At 43.2% G+C, this 22,761-nt stretch overlaps 2 protein-coding genes and 1 long non-coding RNA gene across 9 annotated transcripts in view; 2 read left to right on the top strand and 1 right to left on the bottom strand.

Moving 5' to 3' along the window:
* The window catches only part of LOC102780323 (uncharacterized), a 28,566-nt gene extending 19,782 nt beyond the window's left edge, over nt 1-8,784 (top strand). Inside the window, exon 3 of the long non-coding RNA XR_437130.2 lies at nt 8,688-8,784. This is a non-coding gene — a long non-coding RNA (uncharacterized LOC102780323). The remainder of the gene's footprint in view (nt 1-8,687) is intronic.
* Nucleotides 1-22,761, bottom strand: part of robo1 (roundabout, axon guidance receptor, homolog 1 (Drosophila)) — a 227,681-nt gene that overhangs the window by 27,605 nt on the left and 177,315 nt on the right. For all 7 annotated transcript variants that reach the window (XM_087851096.1, XM_087851095.1, XM_087851097.1 and 4 more), the window contains 7 exons: nt 18,595-18,752; nt 10,244-10,364; nt 8,674-8,812; nt 8,391-8,518; nt 3,302-3,426; nt 2,950-3,121; nt 1,146-1,351 (listed from right to left, as the gene is read on the bottom strand). In XM_087851096.1, coding sequence (XP_087707222.1) covers nt 1,146-1,351; nt 2,950-3,121; nt 3,302-3,426; nt 8,391-8,518; nt 8,674-8,812; nt 10,244-10,364; nt 18,595-18,752 — 1,049 coding nt within the window. The remainder of the gene's footprint in view (nt 1-1,145; nt 1,352-2,949; nt 3,122-3,301; nt 3,427-8,390; nt 8,519-8,673; nt 8,813-10,243; nt 10,365-18,594; nt 18,753-22,761) is intronic.
* LOC148098964 (uncharacterized) lies at nt 11,797-14,072 on the top strand. Its single transcript, XM_087851092.1, has 4 exons — nt 11,797-12,248; nt 12,387-12,638; nt 13,235-13,324; nt 13,499-14,072. Exons 1-4 carry the CDS (start codon nt 12,119-12,121, stop codon nt 13,756-13,758), a joined length of 732 nt encoding a protein of 243 aa, XP_087707218.1. The 5' UTR covers nt 11,797-12,118; the 3' UTR covers nt 13,759-14,072.

The raw sequence follows: 22,761 nt of genomic DNA, 5'->3' as shown, positions 1-22,761 counted from the left end.
TAAAAAATAAAGTCAAAGTTCCGGACATCTGGATCCGGATCCAACCAAAAACAAATCAGAATTTCTTGGCTTGTAGCCTGAATTTCCTCCTAATTTAACTGAGATTTGTTGACAAGTTTCTGAGATGCTAATAAGCCAAACATGAAGCATAAACATGATGGCACAGATTACAAAAAGATACATTTTTAAAACTGTCTGTTCTGTCAGCTGGAGTCTATGCCTCTGCTTGATACTAATAACTCTGTTACGGTTTGGTAGTGATTGATGCTATTCTGACACTACTGTGCTTATGTTTAGACAGAGTAAAACAGAAAAAAATGAAAAAGATAAACGTTTGAATCATGAAGTATAAGCATATCCTGTCGACAGACCTCTGTTTCCCCCCCACCCAAATAAGAATAAAATTCATTAAAACTGTAACACCCGCAAAACAATATGAATAAAATATATCACCCCACACAACGAAAACATCTTCATTAAAATATTGTCTGGTATAAATGACAAGTTCATTAATGTAAAGCGCCTGCAGAGTTTACTCTTCTACAGCAGGGGAAGGGTTCAAACGCATCTCCTTTCCTGCCTGGCGGCCCAGTCGCACTGCAATCTTGTCACCACAAGACGTGCCGGCATTCATCAGAACGCCGCAAAATGACGTGACCTCTGACCCCGTGACGCCTCCATCTGGAAGACACGTCGTTACCCCCTCCTTGTCTCTACCTAGAAGTGTGTTCAGCATCACACAGCTTGCCATGACACATAGACGTGTGCGCGCACACACACACACACACGCAGCCCACAGCGCCCGCTGACTGACAAGAACTACAGACTGTTCAACTTCACAGACTCCATTTCAGATCTGCGGCAACTGACTGACAGCCTGCTGAGGGTTGGCTGCTGGCAGGCAACACATGCTTTATTTACCAACCAGCAGGGGTTTGCCAAGCACATTATGCATGTGATATGGGCAACCTTGAAGTCTATTTTAAATTAACTGAAATCATGTATTATATATAGTGTATATAAACACGTGGCAATTTAGCAGATTTTGAGTGAAATTATGAACAGCAGCGGGAACTACGCTGTCCTTTAACTTTGCTTGACATTAAAAACAGACTTTTTTTTTTAAACGTGTCCAGGTGTCTCACCTTTGCATAGCGTATCTGCAGTGCACCTGTGTCCAGTTGCTTGACCCTGGAGTCATGTGTGGACACTAAGACGCCGTCCTTCCTCCACAGGATGGTGGGTGTAGGGTTACCAGATGTCACACAGTTAAAAACAACCGTGCCATCCACAGCCACCGTCTGATTGGTTGGGCCTTGGCGGATGACTGGTGGCGGGCGGTCTGACACAACTGTGGAAGCAGGAAGGAAAATGGGCAATTATGTGGATGGCGCTAATCTGTGAAGGTTTCATGTGGTGTAGCGGGGAAAGAAAAGACACGGGATTCAGTCAGTTATATCCAGCTTGTGGGAGTAAACGCACAAAAGGTATAGAACGGTGAGAATTGGGTAAACAACCTTGTAACAATGAAAGAATGGGAAAACTGCAAGGGTAGCAGGAGAGGAATTAAATTCAATTTAAGAACTGGAAGCAATTTTCTAATCATTCAACAGCAGGAGTCCAACTTAGCCAAATAAAAACAGTGTAATTAAAATGAAAGCGGCTCAGATACTTCAGTCCTCTCGCTGCAGATCCACCAGACGACTAGCAGTATACATAAAAACGCTTGCAGCCAACAATTCCCTGGCCCATCCCCCTGCCATAAAACACCAAACAGGGAAAAAAAAGGCTTTAAAAAAAACATCTAGCCAGAACAGACAAAGGTATTAGCATGAGAATGTTTAAACTCCTCCCTGTCTCACAGCCTGTGAACCCCGGGTGTTCAACACAAATCAAACAAAGACAGAGTAAAAGCGTGTGTTTGACAGAAAAAGGATGTAATGCACAAAAAACGGCAGAAGACTTTAAATAATTTCTGCCGTTTGCGATTCATCATATTCCTACTATAGGTTTTCTGCCTCCCCCAGATTATCATTATTATTCATAGCACTATTGATGACCACTGCTGTCAGCCCCACTGATTTACTAGCAAGTTGCATTCAGTGAGAAGAACTCAAATTGATATCTAACACAGTGTAAAAGCAACACATAATGATATATGTATGTGTGCGTAGATCTTCAGAACCATGCTGTGGTGTAATCTGTGGGCTGCTTTGTCTTTGCTTTTGTGCCGGGGATGGTGCAATTACTAAAACACTGTCAGCATGACCTGTAATTACCAAATCTGCCTGCGGAGAAGTAGTGGCCTCAGAGCGGCCTGCTCACTTTAATAACTGTTATTATTATCCAGAGAGCACGACAGAATGAGAGAGAGAGGAGGACGTAGATTTGGAGCACGCCATTGTAGGTCTTAAATGAAGAAGGACATTTGTTAAATGAAGGGATGAATCTAGGTGTGTCATAGACAAACTAATAGCTGCCCAGATTACTGTGGGAATGGTGGAAGTGAAGCCAAGGTTAGTCCACCAGGCTTGTCAGGGATTGGTTGAAGGGTAATTAGAGGACCCAATCCAGACCTCACCACATGGCTACAGTCTTCCAACAGTAGACAGCAACAAGCCAGCCATGGAATACTGAAGGAGACTTTAGCCAGTGTGAAGCCAGCGAAGCCAAGTACTGCGCCACGGTCTGGGTGCACAGGCACCAGAGAGTCTCTACCTCTGACAGGAACACAACGAACTGGCCAGACCAGACCTCACAAACCTCACTTTGGATATTAATATGCTCTGAAGCAAAGCCACAGCATTACATTTGAACAGCATTATACCAATGAACCAATGAATTCCGAAGTATTATCCGACGTATTCCTCTAAATTTCCTCCTAGTGTTCCTAATTCTCTCTCGGGCTTTGTTATATGCAAAAAGGGTGTTTAAAAAAAGTTTGCCTACCATCTGTGACCTCTAGCAGAGCCTTGGTGATCACACTGCCAGCAATGTTGAGGGCCTGGCAGCTGTAGTATCCCCCATCTGAGCGCACAGCATCAGTGATGGTCAGATCCCCAGTCTGAGACACTGAAAACCGACTGGAGGGTTGAGGAGGTTGATAGGAGAACAGCAGGTTCTAGAACGGATGAAAAAGGATTACATGTGGTCACCATTTTAGTATTTCCTTGAGCAAATCAACTGGACAGATGGAAGATTTCATTCTAAAATGATAGCCAATTGTGTGAAATAAGCTTACAAATAGTTATTTACAAAGCTTTTTGAGATGAAAACTTTTACTGCAGTTTATTTTATTTACCTGACTGCCTTCCCGCTGCCAGAAAATGGCCGGTTGTGGGTTTCCAGTGGCCTCACACTGGAAGGTGACAGTTCTGCCAACTCCAACCACCTGGTTCTTCGGTCTTACCACAAATGCTGGCGGTACTGGAGGACAGCCATGAAAATGGTTAGCCAATGAATAGACAAACACACTACTGCCTATTACATTTATCACAGTATTATAGTTACAAGAGGGTCTGAGTTCTATGAATAAAAGACAAAGGAAATGTAACTGCAGGCCAATGTGCTTGTATTTAATCTGTTATTGAATCCGGCTCGTTTTCAAAACTTTACATGATGTGTGCGCAGCAGATCAAACAGTATGCTGATCAAATGCAAAAATGCGAGCATATTATTGTTGTAATGAATAGAAAAAACAAGGCTCACTCCTGAGCCCCTCATTTGCATGGGCAAGGGCATGGACCATTAAAATTTACATGGAAATGGGGAATAAATTTAAGCCATCTGTCCATGCTGACACCCTCCAGTAGTGCAGACCTCAACCACAATGCCATATCCATGCATGTTAATGACAAAGTCCATCTCAGACAAAGTGTGGTGACACAGACCAATGTCACATGGTGACACTAGTCTCAGTCTGTGAGGTCAAATAAACTGTATGTAGAGGTCGAGAGGCAGCCCAGTTTACGCTTTTAATATCAAATGATACAACTCTGCACACATTTTCATCTTTTACACAGTGGCTGTATAATACATAAGAAAAGCAATCTGAAAACTGTCACTTGAAATACAGAAATAATTTGTCCATGAATAAGATGGGGTTTGGTAATGCATAAAAGGGGAAAATAATAGAATGAAATGGTGCAGCTTTACCTTGGAGGCCCAAGCTGAGTGTACTTTTTTTTTTTTTTACCCATTAATGTCCTTTTGCCACTGTTGCCCGTGACAACTGAAACATGAGTGCTGATTGGATGGTGGAGAGGTGATGTGAGGAGAATGGAGGGGGGTTGTGACAGCTTCCTGTCTCTGTCAGGGCGGTGAATAGGTGACGGGTGACATTTCAACTTACCAGACACAACTAAAAAGGAAACAAAAACACAACAACAACCCAAAGGTGAATAAATAAATATTAAACAGCATGACACAAAGAGGAGAGACAAGGAAAACAATGTGATGTCCACATGTACAAATAAGCATGCCATCATCAGTAAAACATGTCACATTTCATACTTCACTCAAACCCTAGGGACCACACGATAACATGCAAAGAATAATTCCTGTGAATGAGTCAGAAAGGCATTGAAATGCATCTGATTCAATGTGATTTTAATTTGGGAAGGTGTTCAAGGACAGGAAAAATGGCAGACTAAGTGAAATAAAAAGGCACAGCGATATGAAGCACACAGAGCAGATGTTTTATGCTCAGCAACATCAAGCTTTGTTTATCCTTTTTCCTCTTGTTCCAGGTGTTGTGTGAAGGTGAACATCCCTACACCCTTAATGAGGTTTAGAGCACCCCTAGGAATGGCTACACCACAGTCTCTTAAATGTAGCCTTGCAAATGTACCCCGGGACTATAAAAACACAAGGTGAATGTTAACTGTCACTCTCCGGTCATAAATCTCCCCCAGCCAATCACTCACCTTATCTAATCTGTCTGCTTCAACGGCTCCCTCGGAAACATAAACGCTGTCAGTCAGAGTAATGACCAACCTCTTCCTCCTCCCCTGCCTATCGCTGGCCTTTAAAATGCAAATAGCACGCACATCAAACAAACCTAGAAGACGCTCAGCACTATCCCTGTGTGAGATGCTCCAGGAACACACAGTCATGTGAACATACACAACACCCCCTTCACCTTGCAACGCTTCCACACACCCATTCATGTGTGTCTAAGCCTTTAATTAGGTAACCCTACCTCTCCCATGCTGCTGTGATCACAATTGTGGACCTGGTGGGAGAGGAGATCTTTAAACCTGACCTGGCTACTTTGTTGTGAGCTTTCTTCTGGCTCACAGAGCAGAGGTTAGTCTATCGATAAGCTGATCAGAGCAGCCGAGGAAAACACACCGAGCACTGTGGCATCCAGCCCAATAGGAGGCAGACTATGTACCGAAGACCACAGCGGAGATATTTATAGGGGTTTGATCGAGGCTGCTGTTCAGTGGGCCTGTCATCAACACAAGACTCAGGCTGCATGCAGAGGATTTGGCCTGATTAATAGCAGCTCCCACTGGGAGATGTACATCATACTTTATTCTGTCCCTCGCTGAGATTTTGTATTCTGTACATGAGCCGAAGTGGAGATCTCACAACAACAGGCAAATATTTATTATCACAGGTTTTGGTATTTATTATAACTCGAACTGCACGCACAAAGCCGGCGGGAAAGTTCCTCTCATTCACTCTGTTTTGGCACCAGTTCCAAGTCTCCTTCCAGACCCTTTACATGGGTTATTAGCAGCGCTGCTCTGGGGACCACCATTGCATTCATGACCTTTCTGCACATAAATCATGGCTAAGGACAAACTTAACCAGCTGAGAAATAATAACACATCGACTTTTTTTAAAATTCTGTGCACTACAATGTGAAACAATGTTTAAATTCCTATGCCATTCACTAGCAAACTCTAATTAACAAACATACTGCATAAACATTGTCCCCATGCCCACTGTAGTGTTTTTTTTTTCTAATTCTTAAACCTTATAGATTTTGTATTCTCATAACTTAATGAATAGCTGAACAAACTATGTCAGGACTACATTCTCAAGTGGCTTAGATTAGCTATTTTACAATCAATGTATAAATCGAGCTGGTGACTTGGCCAATTCTGTGTTTCTTTCATCAATCAAATGAATATTTCACTTGACATATTTATAAGACCAGAGGAGGTGTAGCAGACTGACAAACACATGTGTAAGACAATAATTCACTGATTAAGTTAGTAATGAGAGCAGAGCGCATTGAAAGAAAAATAGCCCCAGGCGCCACTTTCACAATGTCGTCATTGTTCGCCGACAATCCCACCACAGAAAGCGTGAAAATCTCCCCGTCCATACAGAACAGCATTCTTCTCAGAAACTGTCCCGCTCTATAATAGATTCGCTTTGAAGGCCAGTATCTTTAACACTGCGTGTCTCGCTATAGTTCTAATATTTTTTTTGCTCAATCAGCTGCAATGATAAAGACATTTCATAATGACATTGTAGGAAATGACTTCTACATTGAACCGTTTTTTTTAAATCCAGTTTTAATTAAACTGGTTTTATCTTGCATTTACACATGACCACACAATTAGAAGAAAAACTTCAATTCAAAGAATATTTATATTCATTTCATTTCAGCCTTATATGCCCCTTTACTTTTCAGGCTTAGCAATATTGCCCTACTTTGAGTTTTGATTCAGGGCAACAGCAATGCCCACTGAAGCCACAGGCTAAACGACTGCCCCCCATAATACTGTTGTCTTCAGTACTATAGTGGCATCTTACTACCTATACATCGTTTACTCTACTTCGGCCTGCTCAGACCTACAATTACCCAGCTTTTCTTTCCATTTCTGTGCCCACATCTGTAATTAGAAGCATGTCATTTCCGGGCGTGGGACTGTGGCCTGCTAGTCTTTAATTAGCTGGACTACTCAGTGGCCACAACCTCGATGGCCTCCTCATGTCCTGGTCTGAATAAAAGTCATGAAATTCAAGGATAAATGGAAATGATTCTAGGAACTTGGGTTTAGGCATCAGCCATCGTTGGATTTAACCATAGCATTAGCTCAAGGAGTCATATAATTTAAGTTATATGCTATTCACCTGGTGTTACACTTGGAGAGAAAAAATTGGTTTCTAACTCTGTGGAGGTGGTTTTTCTTTGTAGTTTAAGTGTTTTTTTTGTACCTTTCTAACTCTTATAATATGTGGGCAAACAGTAATGTATTAAAAGAGGGTCAGGGCTTTGCTTCTCTCCTTCTCCACACAGCAGGGAACTGGCCCGAGGTTAAGACATTTAATTTCCACTCAGGGCAGGAGAGGTTTTAGAATTTCAAACATGACCCTTGCTCAGGAGAACAGCTTATTGAACTGGTGCATCAATGCTGTTCCCTTTCATTAACTAAGCTTTCATCAGGGAGAGAGAAAGAATGAAAAAAGGCAATAAGTGAAGTAGATTTATTGACGGGTTTATTGGCAGGTGTGCCTAATCTTGCTCCTCAAACCAATCTAAAGATCGCTGTCTTGTGGAGAAAAGCAAGAAATAATTGCAAAGGGTAGCCATGTGAGGATGAAGTATCTTTTTTTTAACATGTGGGGGTTGGCAGAGGAATAGAATTGCCTTGTCTCCTTAAATCTCGGCTGTGCAGACTGCTGGTAGTGACATTAATATGACTGACCTCACTGGAGAATTCTTTCTCCCCCTCTATCCTCTTCACCACAATTGCCCCCAGCCCCAAATCCCAACCTGTTCTGCATCATTGGTGAGGCACCTCCATGACCAACATACTCACTGCCCTTCCATCCAACACCACTAAGCTCCCCCCCTCCTTCCCACCCGACTCTCAGCATTCCCCCTTAGTTTGCCGTTAAATGGTCTCTGTGTTCCTCTGATTCTCAGGAGGGTTTGGGGGGGTGATCCCAGCCCCCAATTCCTCTGAATGGTTTCTTTCTGAATGTTCATACTCTGTGACCAGCTGCTTTATATTCCAACTGTGTTAATAAGACATCCAGTTGAGACGGCTACTGGAGGCACTGAGATATTCCATATTTTCACAAATACTATTGTACATCTTAAAATGTGAAGGAAGACAGGCCTCCGGAGTAATGCCACTTGTATAGGGCAAATGAAATCGATTACAGCCGAGCTCCCATGTGCTCTCTACAGCTGTTATGGATTTTTGCGTTTTGTTTTATTAGAAATCAATCAGCTAATTGAGAGAGAATAGCTGAAAGTGATGACCATGTGGCGCTAAAGCTGAAGACCATTATTGCATCGTAGCTGGGCTAAACTGCATTTAAATCAGGCAGCACAATAACCCAAAATGGAAATGAATTCAGAATAGCTGTCCAAGGGGCCATGAATAACATATTTGTAGGACTACAGTATTTTGTCTTACCGTGGACAGTGAGCGTAGCTGATGCCTCCGCCTTGCCCACCATATTCTCTGCCACACATGTGTAGGAGCCCACGTCAGCAGAGACCAGACGACGGATCTTCAGGGTGTGGTCCTCGCGAATTTCATACCTAGATTAAAACAGGTACTCATATATCACATGTTGTCAAAGACACAAAAACAGTTGCAGACAAAGACAAAAGCGAGGGTGGATCAAACAAAGACGGGGAGTGTGTGACTTAGGCAGGTATTGTGGGATGAAAGGGGACCAGTTGATGAGTCAGACCTTCCTTTCGGCAGGTCGCCATCATCTTTCCTCCAGCGGACAGTGGGAACTGGATCGCCACGGGCCTCACACCTGAACTCTACGCTTTGGTCCACTAACACCACCTGGCTACTCGGGCGACGGACAAAGCTGGGACGCTCTGCAGAGATGAAAAAGAGCACGTAAATGAACACACAGCAGTCCTTCAATCATGTTTTTTTAATAGAGCTGAAGCTTTGATTCCATAAAAAAAACAAAAAACAAATCTCAGATCTGTCTCAGTTCCGTCCAAATAAAAAAAAAACTAAAAATAAATAACAGTGGAGAAAGTTTAAAAAAAGAAAAAGAAAAGGCAAAAACAGTCGTTTTGTATTTATTTAAACCAAGGTGTCAGTGTTCATGCTAATATAATCTCTCATTATTATTCAGTTTCTAGTACGTGTCAGTTCAGTAAGTGAGTTTTCTGATTTGCCTTCCTCTGCTGTTCACCATTTTCTCTCTTTTTAGTGCAACTTCCCTTTACTTTGCCCTACTTTACCAGATAAGTGCCACCACAAAGATTCAATGAGCTTAGACTTTTGAAAGTCAAATTGCTCGGGAAATCAATTTAGAGCACCTGCATGTGCCCAAATATTGATGTTTGGTGCTAGAGTATTTTTATTTGTAAATCCATCATAGATCCAAGCTATAGCAATATTTGAATCCCACCCCAACAAAGATAGACACCTATAAGACAAAATCCAGATGATATATACCACTCTCGGTCCGACTCTCTCTGTTCAACAAGTCACAAAAGTTTAAAAACAAAATAATATTACTAATTTATAATATTGTCATAAAGAGGTTGTAGAAAAATCAGAAATTCACATCTCTTAGTCTTAACACATTCCATCAGATGGGACATGGTGAATGGACTGGTTCTTATCTGGTGCTCTTCTACTGGAGCAGGCGATGCACTTTTTATATAGGTCTCATTCAGCTTCTATCTAACATTCACATACACACCCGATCAATGCATTTGAGTAACTCTGGGTTCATTATCCTGCCCAAGGATACTTTGGCAAGCAGACTGGAACATCCAGGGATGAAACCACCAACATTCCAATTAGTAGATGACCTGCTGTACCTCCTGAACCACAGCCACATACCATGGTTAGTTGTTGTTGTTTTTTTTCTTTATTTAGAAAGAGGGGCAAAAGGGCTTGACAAAAGGTTTCTGGGGAAAGGAAATAAAGGAAGTGAAGGAGATGATGCTAAAAATCAGGAATCTGGACATGTTCTGTGCTTAGGCCAGAGAGAATCAGGGTCAGAGGTCAGTTACGGTGAAACAAGATGCAGCTGGTTTGCAGGGAAGCTGCAGAGAACAGCCTGAGATTCATAATGAAGTGTGAGATTGGAGGTAATCTCACACTTCATCTGATAAAGGTCAGTGACACCATTTAGTAACCTGGGAGGGAGACGATCATAGCTTAACATCTGGACCTTTGTTTTTATTCTGCAGGCCAAAAAAAAGAAAAAAGTGTGTGGCTGTTGCATGTTTTGGGGGGTAGCATTAGAAGCAGAAAAAAAGATAAAAATCTGAGGTACATACCAAGCACTGTAAGTTCAGCTATTTCGCTTTCACGTTCTCCAACCATATTTGTGCCGACGCACACATACTTCCCAGCATCGCTTTTCCGGGCATTTGTAATCATCAATTTCCCTCCACGTATCTGTGAAAGCAGAAGAGAAGGTGATAGGCTTTGTATGGAGAGAAAAATGGCAATATTAGTTTGAGAGACACTTGGGACTTGTTGTTGACACACAGAAAACAGCAAAGCCCAAACATTAGGAAACATTTCCTGATTGCACTCAAGAATTCCAGCGAGCATTTATGGACCAAAAGCCCATTACAACACCGTGATAAAATGCACTCACAAACATATAATGGCTTGATGGGAAAGAGGCTTTTCACTGGGTTTTTGCTTTGAGCTTACGGAGAGTCTACTTGACTCTAAGCCACTATCAGCTGGCCTGTTTCTCCTCAGGGTACGCCAAGCTAAAGAATACTTTTCAAATCCAGCAGAACCACAGCTCACTGAGGTAACACCTCACCTCATTTTTTATTATTTTTTATGTATGTGCATACAACTACAAGTGAGAGCAAGTGGACGTTCATTCAAGCACACATGAACTACATACACGTATACACACCCACACACAGAGGAGAAAATGTGTGTTTGTCCAGGTGAATGTCATGTCTGTTATTTCCCAGGGCTTTGATTACAGGCCAGAGGAGATGCTTTGTTCTCAGGCAGTCGGAAAAGCAGTCCTGGTCCCAGCACAGGCCCCTCAGCCCTTCTCTCTGCTGACAACCATGCCAGTCAGCAGAGATGCACACAATAGCACGGTGCACGGTGATCTCTGTGCCCTGATAAAGCTTAAGGTTTTAAATGCACACATCAGCCTGCAAGACCAGGACCACCCTCTGCAAGCATGTAATGGATAGCTTCATTAGGGAACACCTGACAGAGAACTTGACACACAATATTGCAACAATCTGCTTCAGCCATGACCACCGTGTTAAGCCTAGTTACACATGTAGTCACATGCGTGCTAGGGCATCTCATCTATACCTCAAACAGCGTGTTTTCATCTTTTTCTGTAAAGTAGTTGCAATAAGTTTAACTTTCTTGAAGGACAACTTTGGACAGCAGACACATTCTTCTGGTTCTGCGGCATTCCTCGGCCCTTCACCCCTGATTAATATTCATGGTAAAGCAGGAGGCAGAGGGACTTGAAGAGGCTTGGAAGCCTGGCTTATTTAGGGCACCCTGTGGTGCTGGAGGGGTTTGAAGTATCATTATGTTACTGTTTGTTTGAGGAAAGGCTTAACAGCTAAAACACTGTGACACTCACAAAGGCCCAAGGTCAGGGCAGACCATGCAGCAGAGAAAGAGGGGGTGTACTGTTGGTTCCACAGGGCTTTGACATGAGGAACCACTTAAGGCCCCTGTTCCCTCTATCCATATCCTTACCTCTGTGAGTCTGTGGCAGTTTCCCATTCTCTGCAGGCATATTTGGAGTGCCAGAGCAGCAGGGACTCTGACGGTGTGTTCACACCGAACGCGATGGACGCGAATGGAGCGTCAGGTTTACATGTAAAGTCAATGGAAAAGCGCGATGACGCGCGATTGCGGGTCCCGCGAAAATTCGGAAGCAGATTTGCGTCGCGAAAACGCCAAAACGCGTGAAACGCGAGTCAGTGTAGCGCGTCTGGCGCGTTTGACTCGCGAATAAAACCACGCGCGTGAGTTTTTGTGTTGCATTTTGTGCATACGCGCGTTTCGCGTCTACCGCTCGAGTTGGAAAAATCTGAACTCCAGCGTCAAATCGCGCCGCGACAACCAATCAGGGGCCTGGTGACGTGGCTCTGACCTAGGTCAAAGGGGCAGATCCAGCCAAAGCCCTTCATTCTTCATTCAGTATGGAGGAAAAGCTAATCAGTGCCGTGGCTAATCACCCGGAGCTGTACGATGCTAGCTACTACTTTTACCGAGACAGGAATAAAAAGGACCTAGCTTGGAGACACATAAGTGAGGAGATCGGGCAACCTGGTAAGTTCATTCCTTCTTTTTAATTTTCAGACTGACCCGATGAACCCGCGCAAAAGCTAGCAAGCCCGCCCACTGTCCCGCTATTTTCCCACTGATGTACAAATACCTTTCCGCTAACAAGATAATGCGTTTATTCAGAGGACATCTGCAGGAGAAAGTGGAAGAGCCTCAGGGACACATATAATAAGGAGAAGAAGGCAGAGAAGGAGAAGAGGAGTGGGTCTGCAGCAGGATCGGGGAGAAGATGGAAGTTCTTCGCGGTCATGGGGTTTCTGGACCCCTTCCTCACCCCGCGGGAGACAAGCGGCAATATGGTGCGGACCGTGGAGAACTTCTCCCCCGAGGACCAGGGACAGCCCGAAGAGGCAGCAGGGGAGTGTCAGTCAGAAGGTATGTTTACATTGAGTTAATGTAGGCAGTTAATTTATGCGTGTTGTCATACAGGAACATATTTTGTTTATTAATAAACAGTATTCAGTAGTCCCGCTGTTCATCCGTGACCGCCTCGCCTTTTCGCTGATTTTTTTTATTGCACCGTACAGCTTTCAACAATGCGCATTGCATTCTGCAGCCCAAATGACAAATCTCCTCCGTGTTGTGTCTCCTGCGCTTGCCAAACTTATCATGTTTGGTTTTGATAACCATCACGTCCAATAGAAAAAAACAGCACAAAAACACTCATAACTATGACCCTCATTCGGAAATAGACACCTGCACCGGGAGCAAAAAAGGCGCACAAAAGTGGCGCCGCAGACGGAGAAAAAGCGCGGCATAATACTTTTACGTTTTAAAATCGACAAAGGTTTTCACTTTGAGAATCAACTTGTGAGAACTGTGACTACTGTTCATGTGCTGCAATAAATGAGAGACCACTGTATATAATAATAAGTATATAAGTATATAATAATATAATATTCTCTATGACTATTGTCTTCAACCTATATTAACATTAATAATAATATTAACATTTAATATTGTCTTCATAGAGTCAAGTAATCATGCAGCAGAGTCCTCAGCTGTCTCTTCTCCTGGCTCTCCAGTCCCTGGTCCCTCCACTCCTGCTGCTGCACCCACAGGTATGAACATCAAGCACTGACAGCTTTTTACTTGCTTGAATTCCCTTGTGATCACCTTTACTAAATATCTACAACCAATCTGTTTATATCCTGTTTTTTTTTTTCAATTTTGAAAATGAAAATCTAGTAGCAGCCTTCTCATTACTTTGTGTTGTTTTGTGCTGTGTTTTACAGGCCCACAGAGGAGGACAGCTCGAAGGCGGGCGAGGGACGGGTCCCAGGACGGTCCATCGGCGGTGGAGCTGGCCATCCTGGAGTCCCTAAAGAGGCCACGCCCGTCTCCAACTGAACATTTCCTCCTCGGCCTTGTTCCTGCTCTGGAGAGCATGCCGCCTCAGACACGAGAATTCGTGAAATTTCAAATTTATAAATTAGTTTTTGAAAACAGCACAGCTGTGTTAAATTTGGAAACATTGGACCCTAATGATCAGTAGTTTTCTGATGAGGCAGCAGCTCTCCAGGGCAGAAACAATGTTCTTATTTTTCTCCTCCTTCTCCCTGAGGCTCTTCCACTCCAAGCTGGGTCCTTTTTATTCCTGTCTCTCTGTAAATAGTTAAATTTCATATATTTATGATAAATGTTTTTGTTAATGAATTTATATTTTTTCAAATAAACATTTATAATGACAAAATGTCTCTGTTCTACTACACAGCAAATATTGGCACCCGACTTGACACAAGTAGAATTTATTTCATATTATACTAATGACAAAACATACTAATACAGTGGGATGCAAAAGTTTGGGCAACATTGTGAAAAGTAATTATTTTCTTGTACAAATCATTGGTTGTCACAATAAAAATAGTTAAATATATCATATAGGAGACACACACAGTGATATTTGAGAAGTGAAATGCAGTTTACAGAAAGTGTGCAATAACTGTTTAAATCAAGCAGGTGCATAAATTGGCGACACAAAAAAAGAGAAATGAAATAAATATTTATTGTATATCAATGTGTGTGTCTCCTATATGATATATTTAACTGACATTTTTCATTGTAACAGCGATTCATACAGGAAAATAATGACTATTAATAAGGTTGCCCAAACTTTTGCACCACACTGTATATAGGAACATAGTGAAGACAAGTTACTTAAGAGAGTAAAAAGAGGTTAGTTTATTTTGGAGTAGAGCTCCATTTATTAAGAAAAAATTAAAAGGACAGGAACACTCTTTAGAGGTTTGTGGGTGGCTCTTAAAAGAGCCGTTGTGGGGAAGTCACTCGGACTTCAAACAGGCTACTCCTTTGGTTGCCAAGACACAGCTCCCTCCGCCGAGAAGTGAGCCATGAATTTCTCCCTCACCAGGACAGCCTCTCTGGAGGAGTTGTTTGCTGCCATACGACCCAGGCCTTGCAACGGCTCCACCACAGCAGGTGCCACACCCCTCACAGCAGGTGCCCCTCTCTCGTCCACACAGCGCAGAAAATTGTGGAGAACACACGTCGCCTTCACACACTTCTCCGCAATTTCAGGACGGAGCTCCATGGAGCGCCGATACAACCTCCACTGTGAGGAGAGGACACCGAAGGCATACATTGATATAACACCACAGCCATGCTATCATTGCAAACACTGATAACAGCATAAATCGAATTAAATCGGGACTTGATGAGACCTTCTGAGTATCACTAGAAATATTATAAACAGTCGTCTCCGTACCACAGTTTGCTATCAGTAAAAACCGAGAGCATTCACTGTTAGCATAGCACATCCACGTTAGCAGTGTATAAATGGATAGTTTAGCATATATTAGCACAGGTATCAATAAAGGACTACCATATTAAATACTTTTACTAACCTCAGGCAGATGGACAGGCGCTCTGCAGGTGGGATTGAGCGCCTGTAGTTGGTGTCTAGGCGGGCGATTCTGGGACCGACGCGGGAAAGCAGGTCCTCAAACTGGCCGAGTGAAAGACGGTGATATCGCTGAAATCGGCCGTCATCCAGGCGCAGCTCCTGGAGCAAATGGTGAAACTCACCAAACTGCTCACGCCTCTGGAGGACCTGATGGACCCAGGTACGGCGAGGACGTCTTGTACGCCGCTGCTCTGCTCTCCACAGTACATACAGAAGGGAGACTCTCTCTTCAAGCGCTAACTCGACAGCTGCCATCTTGCAAAGATACCGGTCTGGCACAACTTCCTCCCACATCCCTCCCACATTTCCGGTTCACGCGCGTCAAAATATCATATTTTGAAGCGCGATGGATTTTTCTTGGACACGCGTTGAGACGCGAATGTGCACGCGTCAAATTAGGGGCGTTTGGGGCGTTTTTGTTCGCGTCCATCGCGTTCGGTGTGAACACACCGTGAGAGCTGGCTAAAGTAAATGAATGTAGCAGCGGTCCTCTTTTTTTCCTGCATGCATATCCTCTCAACACAACACAGTGCAGCACACTGGCTGATGAAAGCCCCAACAATCTGACCATTATCCCTGCAGTAGAGGGAGATGGCACTATCCTGTTGCCTTTTGTCTCATGTCATTTGGCAATGCTGATAATGCAAAAGCCCCCCATTCAGCACCAACTCTGTTGGTATTCACACAGCAGTTCATTTTCCAGGCCGATAATTAGCCACAACTACAGCACAAAACGAGAAGGACAATGTGCTGCATTTTGGCCATTTATGATGCTGCCGGCAGACTCTCTCTCTAACGAGACAATGGTCTAGGCTTAAATACTGGCATATTCTCTTTTTCTATTTAGTTGTCCCTCCCTTATTGTTCCTGGAAGACCATTTAGACAGAGTTGAGAGGGATGTGGCCAGCTGCTGCTAGTGGCACAGCAGCAGGGCAACTTACTTTTTATGGCTGTGGGAAACCTTTCGCATGAAGTCATGAATATATGTGAAATGGCGCACAAAGTAGGGACGTATACAATATCAGGCAGGTGGTTTTAATGCCGTGCTGGATCCATGTGTGTCACGGCACGCAGTGTGCAGTAGGTGTTTACGTATAGCTGGCTAAAATAGATAGCACAGAAGAATTCCGTGCGCTCTCTCTTCCTTTCTGGAGTTCATTCCCTCCTTTTTAAGCTATATCCAGTAAATCCAAGCCATCCCAAACCCAGTATAAAGTGCAGTGCAGAGAGAAAATCCCCACTGCAGGTGGTTTGGGACCTTGCTCTGATCAACAGTGATCACCAAGGAGACTGCACGTTTAAGCATGCTGCATGGTGGGAGAAGTGGATTGAAACAAACATAACAATGCAGACTAGATGGGGTGGGGTTTGACGAGCTCAGCTGTTCATTACATTAAAAAGACCTCTGCTTCTCCCTCTATGGTCATTCATTGCAACCAAATTTACTATACCATAAACAAGCTTGCCGTACGATTTTTCTATTTCTAATACAACTTGATCTGTTAACATCTGTCACCACAGTTGATTACACATATTCCGATTGCCATTCATGACGTCTGGCGCTACTTTTAAAATGGTCATTTGGGAACACTCAATCTGTACGGTTTTGTACTTGACAGGAAGTTTACAGTGAGCAACACCAGCTGGTCCAGACTGTTTTTAGTTCCTCAGAAGGCCCAACATTGCTCCAAGCTACAAGGACACAACTGAGTCATTAAGCAGCAGCATTGAAAACATTTACTCAGAGAATTTCATCCAACAGCGGACAAAACCTCATATACTGCAGTAAGAATAAGTCATAGCTTCCACTATTCTGGGTGTAAAATCAGTATTATTGCAGAAACGGGAACAGTTTATCCGTGTTGTTCTTAAATAGGCACAAACATGATTAGGTGGAAGAACGTGTGTGTGAGGCATGCATGACACGGAGATGAAACAGGACTGCTTTATCTTCAAAGTATGAGGTAGTCCAGTAGATAATAACCAAAACTGAAAGGGTAAAGGATGACAGAGATTAACATTCCTTTTATTTTACAGAAGCTCAAATGTTGAACATGAATAGTTTTGATGTCAGTTTAAGGAGAGAACACTATCTGTGATGCAACAGCGGGCAAAGATAGCTGCTGTGCATACAATGGCCAGATATGCAGTATAGTAAATACGACACTAAATTCCTCCAGTCAACAAGGTCGACTGCGTTGTGAATTTTTCGTGCTCCTCAATGACAACTGACTAAACTCAGAGACAGATATGATTTAATTCTCTTTAAACCAGATTATGCGCTTGTTTCTTTCAATTATGCTGTGCAGCGTGCAGACTTCCTGAATGTGCAGCTTAGGAAAAAAAACTGAGAAAGAACAGCTACACTGTTAAAGAGCTTGGGACTCAATATATCCAACCTCAACTCACCCTCGCTGTGCAAAACTGTGTTCAGTCATGAACAGCTCTCCGCTAAAGATAGCCAGCAGTGATAAATCACAATTCTGACCTGCCCAGAAAGTTTTATTTTATTGTGCACCAGTAGCCCAGACTGGTTTTTCAGCGACAGACTGCAGGCATACTGAGTGGAACATCTTTATTAGTAGCTTATATTTATAATCTGGGCAAGATTAGATTTTCCACGACTGTACAGTGAAGTTCAGCACTTTGTCAGCACTTGGGGGGCCAAACTCTCTGATTGCCTAAAAAATGTACAATGTGCAGCCAGAATCTTAAAATCCATCTAGTCAGATTGTTAAAATGTGATCCAGGCGCACTACTAACTACTGCCTACTCACTGCCTGCTTATGTTAGCCAACTGCTGAGTTTGACTTGTAATTAAACCCAAGTAAAAATCTCCTGCTCAAGAACAATTACTACAGACACAAACTTGTGTTTGCTACAAAGTGTTTAAGCTAGGGATAATCAAGAAACATCTTCAGTAAGCAAGCATGTAGAGCTGACTGATACTGTTGTGCTGGCCTGGGTGCTATTTTAATTAAACCGAATAATTGGTGGTTTGGTTGTAAATGCAGATAGTTGTTGTTTTGATTCTGCAGTCAGTCCTGCTACTGCTGAGTGCAACTTTCTTCGATTCCAGTCAGCTCATTTCTCCGTCCTGATCTACACTTCTCCTGGTTGATTTCACCAGTAGGCCATCCCTAATCAATGCAATGCTGCCAGCTAATGGAGCAAGACTAATTCCATACCTCAGTTATTATGTGCAGAAGGCATCAAGATTGGGTATTTTGGGTTTGGGAATTGCTATTTGTGAATAATGAGCCGAACAAATCAATCTTTCACCAAACGCTGAGGTGGTGGTAATGACTTGACCTAGAGTACTAGGTCATTCTCTCGCATAGATTTAAACAGACATATACAAAGCAGTCTCTAAGCTTCAGTACATGTCAGCGATAACAGTTACTTACAGTGATTCTCTCATCTCTGTCATCGATATTCACTCCATCTTTTTTCCATGATATGGTAGGTTCAGGATGTCCACGAGGAGGTTGACACTCCAGGACTGCCGGCTCTCCCGCTGCCACAATCACATCTGCAGGATTTTGTCTGAAGTCGTCACGTAGAACTACGAGAAAACACACAAAAAAGGGAAACATTTAATGAAATGCTAAAATGTTTCCCTCTGGGGACGGTATGAAAAAGGAGGAACGAAAGAAGCACGCTATTGAGGTGTTTTTTTTTTTAAAAACAACAACAACAAAAAAACCAACACTTTAAGTCAAGTTGTCTTAACACACAAAACTGGCTCTGCATCAAATGACAAAATGTCGAACATATCTCGCTTCTGATTTACTCCATGCAGAGGATCATTGTGTACTAAAGAGTGTGTCTGTTATCGCATCTTCATCTCTCCTTGACCTTTCATATTTAGATATTCTGAATTCATGCACCCATTCTATTTTAACATGCTTGAAAGCCGGCCGTAGATCACTGCCACTCCTGTCTTTTTGATTTTCCCTGCTGGAGTGCTTTAAAATAGATGACACAGCCATGGAGTTAGATTTTTTTTGGATACACGAGTTCCACTGTTTGTCATTTAATTATTTCTGGTGGAGAGTAATTTGATAACGAATAGATGTGCAGGTTTTAAAATATGAACTGAGTAGTTCTGTATACGTGGCTGCACCTAAAAATCATTAGTCTTTGCCTCCCTGCCTAATCAGACTAGTAGATTAATATCGTTAATAAGTGGACGTCGCAACAAAGTAGATCAATGCAAATCCACTTTCTGAGAGGCAGACAAACTTCATATCAATGAGCTCATAATGTGCAGTGTTAAAGATAAACTGGAGGTTTATTGAGCGGAGAGAAGGTTATGAAAAAGCAACAAGCTCCTTTTGGCAGACAGTGTGTGCCAGTAATCATGTTTCCAGCTCCAATGCATATATACATATAAAATATATAAAAACAGTGTCTGTATCCTGAAATTCCGGCCACACACAGAGTAGGGAAGATCAAGGCACTGTGTGCGTGTGCATTGCTATCTGTAGGTGAAACCTGAAAATTATGTGCAAGTTGTTCTGTCTGCATTTTGAGGATAAAAGTTGCACTTTAGCTATCTTTTTGTCTCAGGCTCCTTAGCTTGCTCTAAAGTCACCTCAGTCACAGATCAAAGTCAGGCTCACCGAAGGACCCCTCACCTACTGACAGCCTACAAATTCCTGACTAAACCCTTTAAGCACTTAATTGGTCATTGGCAAGCCCAGATACTGCTCTCTGTTTCTTGTAACACTGAGTATTCAGTCCATTAAAAGGAACTTTGTTTTAGAGGAAGATGGCCCGTAATGGCTTCCACAGTCCTGTTGCCTAATCACACCCACGCCTCCCCAGAAGCATCTAAATTCCAAAGCACGCAGCAGCATTTATCAGAAACAAAGCAAAAGGATTCACTGGATATTTTGTGAGTTATTCGCCATTGCGCCATCAAGAGAAGGCATGGGTCCACAGATCTATACACACTGTGCTGTGTACAGTTGAAAGGCAATTACGTGTGTAACTCCCTAAATTTTCAGCCTCTCACTCTAATTCATCTCACACTCAGCAGTGCAGCTGTGTGCCGAGTTCGTGCTGTATGGTTAATAGCAGATCGAGTCATTCAGGAATGTAAACACCAAACATCCGATCCATTAGAGCACCAGCTCCATTTAAAGAAACTGTCTGTTTGTATCAGCAAATCCAGCTTGTCCTTAAGAGGATTATTGTAAAAGTCAACCTAATGTACCAAGGTATAAATATGCTGCATCAGTTGGAGACAGTGATTGATATTGATCAAGAATCTGTACATTGAAGATATGAGGGAAATCATATTTTTCCTTTGAGGTAAATACAGTCTTTCAGTGCCAGGGAGCGTGAGTTCAGTTAACTGTGACCTTAATTGCACACCGTCTTCTCTCACTGTGTCTCTACTTTCCCTGCTGAGCTCACTGTATCTCCTTTAGCTAATGTTCACAGGCATCTGTCCCTCTGGAAAATAAAGAATGATATGCTCGGAGGAAAAGAGGGAAAAACGATGCTATATTGACTTGTTGGAGGCCCGAGGGAGAGCTGGCATCATTCAATGTTTACACCAACAGTGCAGTGATCCCCCCCCCCCCCTTCAACGGCACTCACTCCCCCACCTCACGGCCTTTCTCCACCTCCAAACCAACACCTCTTTGTTATAAACACAGCTGAGTGCAGCGCAGCAGACAACGCTGAACATCTGCGTAGTGGAAAACAAAATCCTCTGGGATTGAGGAGGAGTGAGCAAGAGGGAGACAGAGGCAGCCAGACAGTCTGTGAGATCGACAGAGAGACCGAAATCTGGATGGGGTACAAAGCCCCAACTCTATCCCCAGAAGCCCCATCAGATCTGGGGCCGGGGCAGAATCATTTTGCCTGCCCCCTCCAACTCATGTAAATAAAAGATCCAGCATTGCTCCTTCCTGTATTCACGTATATCCCTGCTCGCCCCTTACAGCTCCTGTTTTGGGACCCAGAATTCTGGGGGGGGGGGGGGGGGGGGAGGAGTGATGCAAGGCGCTCACACTACGTGCTGTCCTGTAAGTGTGTGCGGTGCAGTCTGTATCTGTGTTTGGGATAATGAGCCTACTCTACCATTCTGTCTCTCTAGTGAGCCTGCAGCTGTCCCCTTGCAGATAATATTTCCTGGGCTATTAACAGAGGGGCCAAACTCGGTGTGTGTGTGTGGGAGAGAGAGAGAGCGAGAGAGAGAGAGAGGAGTGTATGCGTGTACAGAGAGATTTTCAGTTTGTAGCTTAATATGTGGAAATGAGCCAAAGTCACAGGTCCCAGCATGAAGACGCCTCTTTGTCCGTCCTGGATTTGCACAAATATGCTGATGACGGGATGGAACAGAGTGGATATCCGGACCTGGACAGATATCAATACGCTTTGTCAAGGTAAAGGGATGCATTCTGCCCTGCATTTCCTCTTTTCAGGAGTGGAAGAACAAAACATGTTTTACCTCACCTGGCTGACATGGCTTGCTGCAAGACAAATAGCTGACTATGCATAAAAAAAGGGGGGGAAAAAAATCATTCATCAAAGCAGAGTCTTAGCTTGTAGTGGCAAACATCTGTTGGGCTATATTGTACTGTATAATAAAGCTGTCTCCAGGTCCACAGTAGCAAATTGGAGCTGTGTTGAAGCTAATGCAATTAGCTGCCATCATTTCTTGCATTCAAACCCTCCTTTAAAAGGTCAGCTGAGATGGCTGCTCTCAGTTCTGAAAACTAACAGGTTCATCACCCCCATAAGCTATCCCCTGTCCACCCACACAAATGGGTGCGCGCGCGCACACACACACGCTCAGTCACACACATAAACACACACTCTTTTCCTCAGGAAATTGAAAACAGATGTTTAAATGTCAAATTAAAATGAGATTCCCGTGCTGCCCTCCAACATTAATGAAAATGAAGACTTAATGCCACACACCACTCTGGGTGGGAAGATCAGATGAGCTTTGTTCTGAGGAAATTAAACCAAGTAAAACAAGCTCCTCACAAATCTTTAGAGGGATACAAAAAACAGACCCACCAGGGAATTAAAGGTTTATCAGAAGGCACCCGCACTCAATCCCACAGAGACACAGAGCACAGCGTGGGTCTCGCCTTTGGCTTTGGCTTTTTCCTCAAAACAGAATGGACAGGGCTATCTCCACAACGGAAGCAGCGGGAATGACAGGAGAGGAGAAAGTGAATTAATGAGAGGAAGAAGAAAAGTAGAAACAAAAGGAAGAAGAGACTCTGCTCAATGTATAATGCAAGACCGCGTCCTTTTTATCCATCCTGGTTTCCTCAAGGTAGTTCAAGTTCACAAGCTGCAACATTGCCGGGCTATCAGGGGCCAAATATCATCAAATACTACCTGAGGATATTAGACAGAGATGAATGTGCAGCGCAGCGAACACCAAGAAAAATATCAAATGGCTAAGCAGCCCCAGATGTTCCTGGTTATAGGTGACTGCTTAAATCCTCAGCTGTAGCAGAAATGCATTGTTTTTTTTATTTTGCACTGCAGGAGTATTTACTATTAAAGTGTCTCTATGATTCAACATGATTGAGATGTTA

The sequence above is a fragment of the Neolamprologus brichardi genome, chromosome 14 (genome assembly GCF_056152115.1).
Source record: "Neolamprologus brichardi isolate AB-2024 chromosome 14, ASM5615211v1, whole genome shotgun sequence".
In the NCBI taxonomy this organism is placed as follows: Eukaryota; Metazoa; Chordata; class Actinopteri; order Cichliformes; family Cichlidae; genus Neolamprologus; species Neolamprologus brichardi.
The sequence above is the reverse complement of the archived record's forward strand: the minus strand, read 5'-3'. Positions and strand labels throughout refer to the sequence as shown.